At 48.0% G+C, this 14,771-nt stretch overlaps 1 protein-coding gene across 5 annotated transcripts in view; it reads left to right on the top strand.

Annotated features, from left to right (window-relative positions):
• Window positions 1-11,862: 11,862 nt before the first annotated feature.
• The window catches only part of EBF4 (EBF family member 4), a 57,036-nt gene continuing 54,127 nt past the window's right edge, over window positions 11,863-14,771 (top strand). The window contains exons 1-2 of one of the 5 annotated variants that reach the window (XM_070472331.1): window positions 11,863-12,215; window positions 12,719-12,840. In XM_070472331.1, the coding sequence (XP_070328432.1) occupies window positions 11,916-12,215; window positions 12,719-12,840 (422 nt within the window). In that variant the 5' untranslated portion in view covers window positions 11,863-11,915. The remainder of the gene's footprint in view (window positions 12,216-12,718; window positions 12,841-14,771) is intronic. The other 4 variants (XM_070472332.1, XR_011489522.1, XM_070472330.1 and 1 more) reach the window with 4 other exon arrangements.

The following is a 14,771-nucleotide window of genomic DNA, read 5'->3' on the forward strand; positions in this document are numbered from 1 at the left end:
GACAAGAGGAAGAAGTAACTGAAGAACCAAAGAGATTCATGATGCAGGAAATGGCAAGGGGATTTTCTTTATTTGAAGAGACACTGTTAGTTTTGGAGGCACGGGACCCAAATGTAGAATGGTACATGAAGGTTGCAGCAGCCATTCAAAATGCAATCCAGTGCTAAAGAGTCATCTATGAAGAGAAAAAAAAAAGAGCTACTACCCAGATATCCCTGGATCATTTTTTCAAGAAGGTGGATTGAACTGAATCCAGCAAAGAACCCAAACCTGTGCCATCAGTATCAGGTGTGAGTGAAATTGCATCTTGCCCTCTTCAGCTCCACCATCTCCCACCTTCTCTCCCTCCTCCAGTCAGTAAATCTTGCCTGTTCACTCGATGCCAGCCACTGTGTGCCCACTGTTATACTGTACTACTGTACCTTTCAAGATTTTCCCTGGTGGCTCAGTCGGTAAAGATTCTGCCTGCAATGAGGGAGACCCAGGTTCAATCCCTGGATTGGGAAGATATCCTGGAAAAGGAAATGGCAACCCACTCCAGTATTCTTGCCTGGAGAATTCCTCGGATAGAGGAACCTGGTGGGCTACAGTCCATGGGGTCACAAAGAGTCAGACACAACTGAGTGTCTAACACTTTGTACCTTTCAAGGTACTGTACTATGATTCAAAATATTTTATTTTCTGTGCTTGTTCTTTTATATATTACTTGTGTGAAAAGTATTATAAGCCTCTTACATGTCATACAGTAGTGGCGTTACATTACAGTAATACACTATGGTATTATATAGTGCATTGTGTTAGTTGGATACCAAGGCTAATGTTGTTGGATTTACAAACAAATTGGACTTGTGAATGTGCTATCAGAATGGAACTCATTTGTATGTAGGAGATTTGCTGTATTTAGGAGCATACCTGACCTAGCTCTAACATTATCTGGGTTTTACATGAAAGGGTGGCAGTAATCCCTTTGGGGAAAACTTTATTCCTCACTTCATCACCTGAAGCATAACTGCTAGCTCAATGGGGCCCTCAATTCACAGGATTGGCTAAGTGCCTGCTTCGTTCATTGGTGGTTCAGCTGACACCAGCAATGTCCATGTTCAACCTCAGCACCAGCTATGCAGAATCAAAACCAGGCATAGTCATTCTGTTCAATGGGCATCACTCAAGGCAGTGCTCATAGTTCTGGCCAATACCTCCCCTGATGAAACTTAGTACATTTTTACTGCCTTTTTTACAGTTGCCAATGGCCTAACTGTCTTGTCTGCAAGACTGGCAAGTTGAAGACATTCTTCTTTGGAACTACAAACTGTGGCAACAAATTCAGCTTCCAACCAGATAATCTGGGTCTCTCATGGAGATACCCATGGTTGAGGGCCCTTCTTTAATAAGATCAACTTAAATCATGCTGCTGATCCAGCCTGTACCACCCATATAGCCACCATGACTGCCTGGATCCATCATTGCACCAGATGTGGCAACACATCCACCAGTATGAATGGGGCACAAAGTAAAGACCATATGTTTCTGATGCAGAAAGCACCACTTCAAACAGACTTGTGACTCCCAAAGGTTAAGCTGTTGTCTTATAGTAAAGAGGCTACACTGCACAGGGCATTGCTCCCCCTACTCCTGAATGATTGACCCTCCCAGACCTTTGACCCCTCCTCTGGACTACACTGGTGCTCACTACCCTGGGGCACATTTTCAAGTTACAGTGTTGCTGTTCTAGTTTGATCAGGAGACTGTGGCCACACCATTGTAGCCCTTGTAACTAAGCCATGTTATTTTTGGCTTTCACTTCATCTACAACCTAGCAACAATGCACACTTTGTTGCAAAAGCCACCCAACAATGAGCCAATAGTCAAGGTATTCAAAGGCTCTGCCATACTCCCTACAATCTGCCAGTGTCCTGTATTATTGAGCGCTGGAATGGCCTCCTCAAAAATATACTCAGTCAAAACCTATGGGATACAGCAAAAGCAGTTCTAAGAGGGAAGTTTATAGCAATGTAATCCTACCTCAGAAAACAAGAAAAACATTGAATAGACAACCTAATTTCATACCTTAAACAACTGGAAAAATAAGAACAAAAAACCCCAAAATTAGTAGAAGGAAAGAAATCATAAAGATTTGAGCAGAAATAAATGAAAAAGAAATGAAAGAAACAATAGTAAAGATTAATCAAACTAAAAGCTGGTTCTTTTAAAAGATAAACAAAATTGACAAACCTTCAGCCAGACTCGTGAAGAAAAAAAAAAGAATCAAATCAACAAAATTAGAACTGAAAATGGAGAGGTTACAACAGACAGTGCAGAAATACAAAGGATTGTAAGAGGCTATTATGAACAACTATATGGCAATCAAATAGATAACCTGAAAGAAATGGACAGATTCTTAGAAAAGTTCAGTCTTCCAATACTGAACCAGGAAGAAACAGAAATTATGAACAACCCAATTACAAGCACTGAAATTGAAGCTGTGGTAAAAAAAAATCTCCCAAAAAACAAAATCCCAGGACCAGATGGCTTCACAGGAGAACTCTATCAAACATTTAGAGACGAGCTAATGCCTATCCTTCTAAAACTCTTTCAAAAAATTGCAGAGGAAGGAATACTTCCAAACTCATTCTATGAGGCCACCATCACCCTGATACCAAAACCAGACAAAGACAACACACAAAAAGAAAACTACAAGCCAATATCACTGATGAACATAGAAGCAAAAATCCTCAACAAAATTTCAGCAAACAAAATTCAGCAACACATCAAAAAGCTCATACACCAATGATCAACTTGGGTTTATTCCAGGGATTCAAGGGATTATTCAATATACACAAATCAATCAATGGGATACACCATATTAACAAATTGAAAGATAAAAACCATATGATAATCTCAATAGATGCAGAAAAAGCCTTTGACAAAATTTGGCACCCATTTATGATTAAAACTCTTTAAAAAAATGGGCATAGAAGGAGCCTACCTCAACATAGTAAAGGCCCTATATGATAAGCCTACAGCAAACATTATTCTCAGTGTTGAAAAAAAACTGAAAGCATTTCCCTTAAGATCAGGAACAAGACAAGGGTGTCCACTTTTGCCACTATTATTCAACATAGTTCTGGAAGTCCTAGCTACAGCAATCAGAGAAGAAAAAGAAATAAAAGGAATCCAGGTCAGAAAAGAAGAAGTAAAGCTCTCACTGTTTGCAGATGACATGATACTGTACATAGAAAACCCTAAAGATAGCATCAGAAAATTACTAGAGCTAATCAGTGAGTTTAGCAAAGTTGCAGGATACAAAATCAATACACAGAAATTGCCTGCATTTCTACATACCAACAGTGAAAAATGAGAAAGAGAAATTAAGGAATCAATCCCATTCATCACTGCAACAAAGAATTAAAAATCTAGGAGTAGACTTACCTAAGGAGACAAAAGAACTGTACACAGAAAATTATAAGCCACCAATGAGAGAAACCAAAGATGACATAAATAGATGGCGAGATATTCCATGTTCCTGGGTAGGAAGAATCAATACTGTAAAAATGACTATACTACCAAATGCAATCTACAGATTCAATGTGACCCTTAGCAAATTACCAATGGGATTTTTCACAGAACTAGAACAAAAATTTCACAATCCATATGGAAACACAAAATACCCCAAATAGCCAAAGCAGTCTTGAGAAAGAAGAATGCAGCTGGAGGACTCAACCTTTCTGACTTCAGATTGTACTACGAAGCTACCATCATCAAGACAGTATGGTACTGGCACAAAAACAGAAATATAGACCAATGGAACAAGACAGAAAGTCCAGAAATAAACCCATGCACCTATGGATACCTTATTTTTAACAAAGGAGGCAAGAATATACAATGGGGCAAAGACAGCCTCTTCAATAAATGGTACAGGGAAAACTGGACAGCTACATGTAAAAGAATGAAATTAGAACACTTCCTAACACCATACACAAAGATAAACTCAAAATGGATTAAAGACCTAAATGTAAGACCAGAAACTATAAAACTCTTGGAGGAAAACAGACAGAACACTCGATGACATAAATCAAAGCAAGATCCTCCATGACCCACCTCCTAGAGTAATGGAAATAAAAACAAAAGTAAACAAGTGGGATCTGATTAAACTTAAAAGCTTTTGCACAGCAAAGGAAATTATAAGCAAGGTGAAAAGACAACCCTCAGAATGGGAGAAAATAATAGCAAGTGAAACAACTGACAAAGGATTAATTTCCAAAATATACAAGCAGCTCATACAACTCAATACCAGAAAAACAAACAAACTAATCAAAAAGTGGGGAAAAGACCTAAACAGACATTTCTCCAAAAAAGACATACAGATGGCTAACAAACAAACAAAAAGATGCTCAGTAATGCTCATTATTAGAGAAATGCAAATCTAAACTACAATGAGATATCACCTCATACTGGTCAGAATGGCCTTCATCAAAAAGTCTACAAACAATAAATGCAGGAGAGAGTGTGGAGAAAATGGAACGCTCTTGCACTGGTGGTGGGAATGTAAATTGATACAGACACTATGGAAGATGGTATGGAGATTCCTTAAAAAACCAGGAATAAAACCACCATATGACCCAGCAATCCTACTCCTAGGCATATACTGTGAGGAAACCAAAATTGAAAAAGACACATGTATCCCAATGTTCATTGCAGCACTATTTACAATAGCTAGAACATGGAAGCAACCTAGATGTCCATCAACAGATTAATGGATAAAGAAGTTGTGGTACATATACACAATGGAATACTACTCAGCCATAAAAAGGAACACATTTGAGTCAGTTCTAATGAGGTGGATGAACCTAGAACCTATTATACAGAGTGAAGTAAGTCATAAAGAGAAAGATAAATATCATATTAAAGCATATATACAGAATCTAGAAAAATGGTATTGAAGAATTTATTTATAGGGCAACAATGGAGAAACAGACATAGAGAATAGACTTATGGACATGGGGAGAGGGGAGGAGAGGGTGAGATGTATGAAAAGAGTAACATGGAAACTCACCTTACCATATATAAAATAGATAGCCAACGGGAATTTGCTGTATGGCTCAGGAAACTCAAACAGGGGCTCTGTATCAACCTAGAGGGGTGGGATGGGGAGGGAGATAGGAGGGAGGTTCAAAAGGGAGGGGATATATGTATGCCTATGGCTGATTCATGCTGAGGTTTGACAGAATACAACACAATTCTGTAAATCAATTATCCTTCAATAAAAAATTGATTAAAAATAAACTCAAAACACTTCTGACCACTTCCTTCATCTCCTTTTGGTCCACACGCCTTACTGCTCAGTCTTTGTTGCCACGTCGAGGCTTTCTCTAGTTGCAGCAAATAGGGGCCACTCTTCGTTGCGGTGTTTGGACTTCTCATTGTGATGGTTTCTCTTGTTGCAGAGCACAAGCTCTAGGTATGTGGGCTCAGTAATCGTGGTGCATGGGCTGAGTTGCTCCGTGGCATGTGGGATCTTCCCAGACCAGTGATCAAACCCGTGCCCCCTGCATTGGCAGGAGGACTTCTAACCACTGGACCTCCAGGGAAGTCCCTTGAGTTTCTATTGATAGTGCATGCGTGCATGCTAAGTCATTTCAGTCATTTCTGACTCTTTGCGACCCTATGGACTGTAGCCTGCCAAGTTCCTTTGTCCACAGGATCCTCCAGGCAAGAATACTGGAGTGGGTTACCATTTCCTTCTCCAGGTCTATTGATAGTAGCCTTAATTAAATTCTGATTGAGACAAATTGAGCAGATTTGGTCTCAATCTCTATTTGATCAGATTAATGAGAGTGATGAATGGAGTGGCATATTCATGTAAATAGTCAAGTTCAGCCAACGGTTTAGGTGCCATAGACCCTGTGCATCACTGCACATTTTTACATGGCATGCCAAGAATATAAGGTCCTGAGCACTCTGCCTGCACTATTTCTCAGGGTGTGTGTGCAGACATCAATCTTGAGGAATAAAGTAATATCTCTCTTCAGGACAAAGAGCTTGCTTATTGTCTTCTATAAAAGAAGTGGGTTCCCCATTCTCCTGTTCCTCAAATGCAATACAAACCCACAGGGCATCCACAGGGCTCCTTCACATTGTTCCTATGGGACTTGGGAGTGGGAGCAAGAGGAACTGATGAAAACGATGCTTTTGCTACTTGCTATGCTTTGAGTACTTTACTGTTCTTTGTCTCTGACCCAGGAATCTCATGTTTTCTACCAGCAGTCATGAAACGGTAACAGGTAAATCAATTAGCTTGAAAGTGGGGCAAAATCAAATTCCAAGTAGTTACATGTAGTGAGGTGAAAGAATAAACAGTAACTGCTAGAAAGGGCCTTAGAAGAAAGGGTGTCTTAAGGTGTTGCTTTAGTCTTCTCAGGCTGCCATAAGAAAATACCAAACACTTGGTGGCTTAACCAAAGAGATTTATTTTCTTACAGTACTGGAGGCTAGGTAGTTCAGGATCAAGGCACTAGTCAATTCAGTTTCTGGTGAGTGAAACTGAGCAGGAGCCTATAAAGCCTCCCCAGTGGCAGATCACTCTGTGTTCCCCCGTTCCTGTTTGTAAAAAATGAAGAAGAAGAAGAGGGTTTTAATAACCCAGGCCTTCCTTGAATTCCAAGGAGCAGACTCAAGTAGTTACTAGTCAGAGAAGCGAGGGAATGCAGAGAATAAAGGAAAATCAGTCAAACATGAAAAGTGATAATAACTTAAGCAATAGTTCAGCCGTAAAACAGTCACAGGACCCCTAGTTCCTCCTCAAGGGAGGAGGAACAATCTGACACATATTCTTGAGTTGTTTTACTCAAGTTGTTTTACCACCCCCCTCCATAGAAACTGCTGACCACAAGCATAAAGACCTCAGACTTGTTAGAATCAGGAGATAAATGACAACGATTCTTGAAACACCCTGCTACCTCACCACTAACCAATCAGAAGAATTTCCATGAGCACATCATGTACCTTGCAACCCTCACTCCAATGTTGCCTTTAAAAAACTCTTCCCCAAAAAACGTCAAGGAGTTTGGGTCTTTTGAGCATTAGCTACCCATTCTCCTTATTTGGTGCCGTGCAAATAAAGGCTGTACTTTCCATCACCACGCCTGAATGTCAGTAGATTTGCTTTGTTGAACACCAGGAGAGCAAATACGAGTTCGATCTGATAACATAAGGACTCTCTTCCTGGCTTGCAAATGACTGCTTTCTTGCTGTGTCCTCACATGAGGCAGAAAACTCTGTTATTTCTTCCTCTTCTTATAATGGCACAGTCCTATCAAGTCAGGACCATCCTTATGACCTCATTTGACCTTATCCTCTCCTTACAGGGCCTGTCTCTGAATATAGTCACATTGGAAGCTAGGGCTCCAACATATTAATTTTCAAGGGACATAAACATTCAGTCTGTAACAGGTGACATCAGGTTTCAGTTAAGGCTAGTGATGAGAGAAACCATTTAAAGAAATGGTGAGAATGTGAGGAAATTGGCTAATTAGAAAGAAGGGTTCAAAGGGCATGGCAATGTTTTGGGGGTGAAGAAGTGGTCAAGATGAGTCAGGGACAAAGAGAAACAGAATATCATGGGACTGAGTATGTGAGTACCTAACTATTCCTGTTCCTACTCAACTCCAGATCCTAAGGGAAGATTTAGTAGCCTTCCTCCCTGCTGACTGAAGCTTACACAATTGGGGGGGGGGGGGCAATACACACACACACACACACACACACACACACACACACACACTATCATTTCAAATTTTCCACCACTGCTGTGGGTAGCTAAGGGGCAGCCCTTCGGGGATGCTGCTAGTGCAAATACAGCTTTAAGTTAGAAACCTGCAGTTCCTGAACCTTCTCTGAAAGATGGAGGGTGAACAAAGGGTCAGCCCTGTGGAGAACTTGCTCCACAAGAGAATGGTTCCATTCCTCTTCCTCAATGGGGACTGAAATTGAGATTGGTTGTCTTCAAGATGGTTTGTGTTTGGAAAGGATGTGGACAACTTGGAATATTGAGGGACACACAGCCTTTGCTCCAGCCCAGAGACTGAATGAAGGTGGGAGTACAACACTCCTGACAAACTAACCACCAGTACTTTCATCATTATATAAGACTGAATAACTCAGCCTCAGTGTGGGAGATAGAATGATGAATCATCCTAAGGTCAAATAACATGCAGTGCAGGTTTCCCTAGAGCAGTTGAAGAGACCTCAGGAGACAACAGAGAGGAAGGCTAAGAGCTGGGGCATGCCCACCAGGAAGCCTTTTGTGATGGCCCTAGCCATTTTTGTTTCTTCCTAGAACTATATGAACAGTCACATCTAGTGCATGCTTTAGTTTTTAAATTCTTCCTATATTTTAATTCCCATCAGGGAAGGGAAGTTGTCATGAAGTGGATCCAAGTGCTGAGCTAACACTCTGGAGCCTCCAGGGGGCGCTATGGCCCAACACAGTCTGGTCAAGGGCACTTCTGCCTAAAACGCCACTTTGGATTTGTTTGCTATGGTGTTGCACTCTTAACTTTTAGAGAAAGGAGGGGGTTCTGCAGATTTTTAAAATATTGTTTTAAGGCCCATGCCTATAGTTAAAAGCCCAAGCTCCTCAGCATGGAATCCTAAGCACAAGCGTGATGTTCCAGGTGCTAAAACTTCTACTTTGAAGCAAGTGCTACCAACCCACTCTGCTAGTCTTTACAGATGGTGATCCTCTGCCCCAGACTGCTTCTCTCCTCTCAGGCTCAGGCCCTTCTGTGCTGGTCCGAGTACTTGCACCTGCATCTTTTCCAGCAGCCCAGGTCACTCTGGAGTGACACTGAGAATTTACACATCTCCGACCACCACACTGTGGTACCCATAAGGATACAGCCTGTGTTTTAGGCTTTGCTTATCATCTAGCACCAGGCACATGACAAGAGCCCTCTCTGTGGGATAAGCACAAATGTCCATGATGGAGAAGGATGAGGTGAGAGGCTCTGGGCTGGTGGTCTATGGTGAGCCTCTGCCTGGGCCAGGAAGACATTCTCTATCGATTTGGGCTTGTTTAACGCCTAGCCAGGACACACCAGGCCAGAATGTGGGGAAAGAGGCATAAATGTCTCGGCCATCAGGTCAAGGGCAAGATGATTTCTGGGCCAGGAAATAAGAGGAATGAAATCTTAAAGGGAAGATTCTCTGGCAGCCTGGGACCAGCATCTTCCATCACCACCACCCCTATAGCTCTCTGTGAACACAGCTCCAACAGGCCCCCAAAGCCCTTTCTCATGAAACTACAAGTTTGAGAGAATTTTGTCAAAGGAACTAAGATAAACAATACAAAATAAAAACAAAGAGTTCCAAGAGACAGACTTGCTGGATCTAAAGCAGAAATACCTAATTCTGACTCCAAAAACTGACCCAGAATTTGCCCAGTGACTTTCTACTTGCTGGGTCCAATTGGTACCCTCATCACCTAGAGCTGCAGATGAAGAGCTGGTTTGTGGGGAATGGGCATGAGTGTGGCCTGGGCACGTGGAGAGGAAGTGGTCCCAACTCCAGCTCAAGGGCAGATCTACTTGGGAGAGGGTCGCTCCCTGGAAGCAGGAGCGCCCCTCCTCTCCATGGGTCAAGGCCAGCTCTGTCCTCACCAGTGGGTGTTAAGGGCCAACAGAAGCAGATGCAGGCCCACACTAGGACATCGTTTCCTCAAAGATGGGCTCTGAGACTATGGAAAAGCCTGAGTTCTCTGAAAGAAGAAAGGGAGAAGGGAGCAGCACACAGCAGGCTGGGGCACACCCAGGGATAAGAGGAGAGATGGTATGCTTTGGTCATCAGGATGGCCTTCTCAAGTGTGTGAACAAGGCAGGTGCGCAGAGCCCAGTGCTGCACGGGGGTCAGAGAGAGGAACAAATAGCAGCAAAGCTGGAAGGGAGTCAGACTATGAGGGTTTCAAGAGTGGCTTGCTGGGTGCTGACAAGGCAGCCTTGGTGGAGTAAGCCTGTGGACTTTCTTAGAAACAGGAGGGGCACAAGTTGGAGGAGAAGGAGGCGGGGACAAAAGGAGGGTTCTTTTAAGAATGAGAGGTCTGAGCAGAGGAAAGAAGGAGGATCAACAGTCAGACAGATCAGATGGAACAACATCAGGAGGTGCAGAAGAAGGGACTGAGCAAAGAGGTCCCTAAGCCCACATGCTTCTCTGGGACAAAGGGAAAGAGGATGGGTGAGAAGACTGAGAAAGGAGGAAAAACATAGACAGCTGAGAAAGACAGCAGGATTCTGCCAAGATTCCCTGTAATCTCTCCAGTAAATAACAGGTAGGCTGTCTGCTGGAAATTTAGAGCCAGAGGCAGGTTTGAAGGTTGGGGAGAGGGTTGGAGCAAGTATGGAACAGCCTTGGGGGTTTCTCTAGAGCACTGCTTCTCAAGTGTAATGTGCATGCCAGTCACCTGGGATCATGGTAAAAAGTAGGTTCTGATTTAGCAGGTCTGGGCAAGGAGTCTGCATTTCTAACAAGCTCTCGCTAATGCTGAAGCTGCTGGTTGAAGGACCACACTGGGAGGAGCAAGGATTTAGAGTCGGATAAGGAGATGGAGAAAAAGACTGGCATAAGAATTCATCTTCAGGGGAGACTAGCTTTGCTAATCTCACCTGGGGTAAAAATTGAGACCTTGAGAAGTCTGAGTGGGAGTGACAGCCCAGGCATGTGAGGGAGCGTGGAGAGAGAGATGGTAGAGGATGGCGGTCAGGAAAGGAGCTACAGGGGGAGGGGTGTGCCTCTAGGGTGGTAGGAAGCTCAGCAGTGGCTCTGGACCTCATTTGGATCCTTATGGGGTCGACCACTAACTGCACATTTGGAAGCTCCCCAAAAAAGGATGGGAGTCAGATGGGGCAGAAAAGAGATATTCCAGGGGTGTCTGAATGAAGCAGCAGGCTGGACAGGCCAACCCCATGCTCTTCTGCCGGAAAGTGCTGGACTCTTTCTGAGCTTGTTCAAAGCTTGGCCAGGACACACCAGGCCAAAATGTGGGGAGAAGGGTAGAAATGGCTCAGCCCTGGGGTCAAGGGTGAGATGATTTCTGGGCGGGGAACTAAGAGGCATGAAATCTAAGAGGGAAAATTCTCTGGCTGGGGAGCAAGAGGAAGTGAATCCTAACTCAGGATCCAACTCTCATCAAAACCTAAGAGGGATTTGAAAGGCAGAGGTTGGAAACGAGAATGCTTTAGTTTTAGGCAAGTCACGAACTGAACTAAGTGTGATGGGTGCAGCGACTGCCTTCTGCCCATCTGGGGCCCAGCCTAAGGGAGAGAGGTTTGAGAGCCAGGCTGAGGTGAAACCGAGGTCAGGGAAAGGCGGGAAGGACGGCCCGGGAGAGCAAAGAACATCAAGAGTAAAAGCTGGAAGGCGTCGAATTGAGCGGCAAGTGCAGGAACTGGGCGTCAGCGCCGAGTGCGGCGGGTACTTGGGAGACGAAGATAGCGGAGACCAAGCCCGGGCTTCGTCCAGTGGCGACCTAGAGGCGGCGACGGATTCTGAACGCAGGGTCGCTCGCTCCTCCGGCTTCGGCCGGGCTCCCCCGCCGCGCAGGCCCGTGTGCTCCTTGCCTGGGCCTCCCGGGTCCACGCTGGTCCCTCCAGTCCCTTCCCGCGGCCTCGGCCAGGCCGCAGACCCCAGCGCCGGCGACCGACTCGCCAGGGTCCGCCCCGCCGCGGCGGCCCGGGCCCGGCCGCTCCTCCCCCGATGATGTCACGTCCCTGGCCGCCCCTCGGCCGGCCGCGCCGCCCCGCCCCCGCCTCCCCCGGCCCCCAGTCCCCTGGGCCCGCCCGCTCCCGCCATCCCTCCTCCCGCCCGCGCTCCCTCCCTTCTGCTCCCGCTCCCCAGGGAGCGGCGGCGGCGGCGGCGGCGGCGGGATGGCCCGGGCCCGCGGCCAGGCCCCGGGGAGCGGCGGGCGGCGGCGGCCGCGGCGGGGCAGCGCGGGAACCGGGCCCCGGGGGGAGTCGGCCGGGCTGCTACTGCTGCTGCTCCAGGTGCTGCCGCCCGGGGCTGCGGCAGGGCCGGGGCGCCGGGGCACGCGGGGCGCCGGCGGTGTCTGCTGGCCCAGCGCTGCCCCTGTCTTTCCTCGGGACGCGCGGCTGCTGCTGTTCCTGCCGCCGCCGCCGCCGCCGCCGCCGCCGCCGAGCTCCGCGCCCGCAGCCTCCTCCTCCCGGATGGTAATCAGCGCCCCGCGCCGGCGCCGCGGGCGGGCGGGCGAGCGGGGGGTGGGGGCGGCGAGGGGAAAGGGCGGGCAGCCCCGCGCCCCCGCCTCGCCTGAGGCAGTTCCCGGGGGCCTTGAGCCCCCCACCCCCTCCGACGACCGCGGCCCTGGGCAGCCGCCAGAGCGCGCCTCTGCGCGGACCGGCTGCCGGCTCCGCTCCCCGCCCTCCCCGCCCCGCGCGCAGTCCGCCCGCTGGCGCTCAGGCCGCGGGGAAATCCCTCCATCTCCCCGCCCCGCGCCCGGGGAGGGGAGGGGACAGCGCTCGCGGACCCGCTTTCTCCGAGGGAGCGCCCAGGAGGCTGGCGCGCACTGAGTGGCCGGGACGGGCGCTGCTTGCGCTCCTGCAGTCGCCGGGTGCCGTTAGGCGCGCGGAGCTAGGACGCCCCGCAGCCTCGGCGGGATCGGATCCCCGGCGGTGAGGGCGCCCACTGACTGCGCGCCCTTATGTTCCCTGCTCAGGACGCTCTGCCCCGCGGCGGGCTGAACCTGAAGGAGGAGCCGCTGCTGCCCGCGGGGCTGGGCTCGGTGCGCTCCTGGATGCAGGGCGCGGGCATCCTGGACGCTAGCACCGCGGCGCAGAGGTAAGCGTTCGGACGCGACCCGGCGCGCTCCGGTTGGACGGCTCCGCGCCGCCTTCGCTCAGCTTGCGGAACTGCTGGGCGAAGGGTTGGACGGAGCCCTAACTCTGCACTGTCCCAGCAAGCTCTTGCGCCCACCCTGCCCAGAGTGTCTGCTTCTTCCAGAGGATGGGGGGAGGGGGAAGCCGGGGCGGGGCTTCTGCCTCCACTCCTGGATGTCCTGACTCTGATTTCTGACTATCGCTCGCGTGCCCAGCGGTCCGTGGCTCAAGAGGAGGAATTCTCCCGGCTCCCTGCAGTCCCCCAGCCACCAGTCGTCAAGAAATTGCTGGCCCTTCCTTCTCAGGGAGCTTAAGTGCCCCTCCTTGTCCAGTTCCACGGATCTCTGCCAGGACAGGCACAAAACCCAGCCACCTTACTGCTTTCTCTAATCTCTCAGAGTTGGCGGATGGGGGTGTGCGGGAGCCGGCGAAGCGGCTGCAGGCTGAAGAGTGGGGAAGAGATGAGGTGGGCAATCGGCTTGGTGGAATGATGGGGACTGAGGATGGGGCAGGTTCGCCAGATGTTTTTCTGGTGGGTCCTACCCAAGGCAAGGGGTCCCTAGGAACCCAGCACCCACGCCCATCTCCTCTGACTCCTCTGCAGGAGTCTGCGCAGGAGCCTGGGTGGGGGATGGACTCCTGGATTTAGAAAGGAAGTATAAAGGTTTATGGACCTGCCTTCCCCTCCCCCCCCCCACCAACACCTGTGCTCTGGGCTTTTTGTATCCCCAGTTGTGAACAAGGGGAGGGGAGGATGGACATCCTACTTGGAGATCTCAGTGGCTGGGACTAAGGAGGTGGTGCCTCTGCAGACACCTGCGGCACCTAGGAGCTGAACTTTCCAGAGGTCTGAGCAACTGCTTGTCCAGCTGCTGGAAAGGATTCTGCTGGGAGGTTTCAGGGCAGGCTAGACCTGAACGCCAGCCACACATTCACATCCCTAGTCCTGTTCAGGGGATACCACCTCACCACCAACCCCAACCTAACCTCTTAACAGACACACACTTTGTTTCAAGTTCAAACTGAATGGTGTTCCTGCACTCCTGTCCTTTCATGACTGTCCAGAGGGATCACTGGGGCTTCTCTACCGGGCTCACCTCTTCAGGAAGAGAAAGGATCTTGTCTTTGAATCAATTTCCATACTTTCGCTCATGATGTAACTATATTCCAGGGGGAAAAAATGAAAATAGAAAACAAAAACTCCACCTCTCTAATACAACAAACTGTCAATATTTTAATGTATTTCCTTCCCATTGACATTTTTGTTTTCTTGTGTTATACGTACAGTTCTGTATCCTGCTTGTTTTTCTGTTGGTTCTGGTCTTTCATTTAACTTGTGACGGTTTAGTCACTAAGTCATGTCCGACTCTTGTGACCCCATGGACTGTAGCCTACCAGGCTCTTCTGTCTATGGGATTCTCCTGGCAAGAATACTGGAGTGGGTTACCATTTCCTTCTCCAGGGGATCTTCCTGACCCAGGAATTGAACCCAGGTCCTGCATTCCTGGCAGATTCTTTACTGACTAAGCTATGAGGAAAGCCCTCATTTAATTTGAAGTGGTCAATTTCTTTTCTTTTTCTCCATCACTGGCTGTGTGGTGAGAGCTTGTAGGAGTGGATGGAGGGTTCCATTAGGGCCTCAGGGTTTATGGTTCCTATTTGTCTCTGACCTTGCCCTCTGACCCTGCCAGCAGGTTTGATGAGGAGGAAGCACTTGTATCCTGTGTAGGTTTAGGAAGTGTGGAGATGAGGCTCCTCCCACAAGATGGAGCATTAGCAGTGTTGTCTGCACATAGGGAAGAGGTCTTGAGTAAGGGGGATGTGTCCAGTCTGAGTCCTCAGGGCCACATCACCAGGACTAAGAATGCCCACCCTCCCACCCCCAATTTGAAG

The sequence above is a fragment of the Odocoileus virginianus genome, chromosome 9 (genome assembly GCF_023699985.2).
Source record: "Odocoileus virginianus isolate 20LAN1187 ecotype Illinois chromosome 9, Ovbor_1.2, whole genome shotgun sequence".
NCBI classification, from domain to species: Eukaryota; Metazoa; Chordata; class Mammalia; order Artiodactyla; family Cervidae; genus Odocoileus; species Odocoileus virginianus.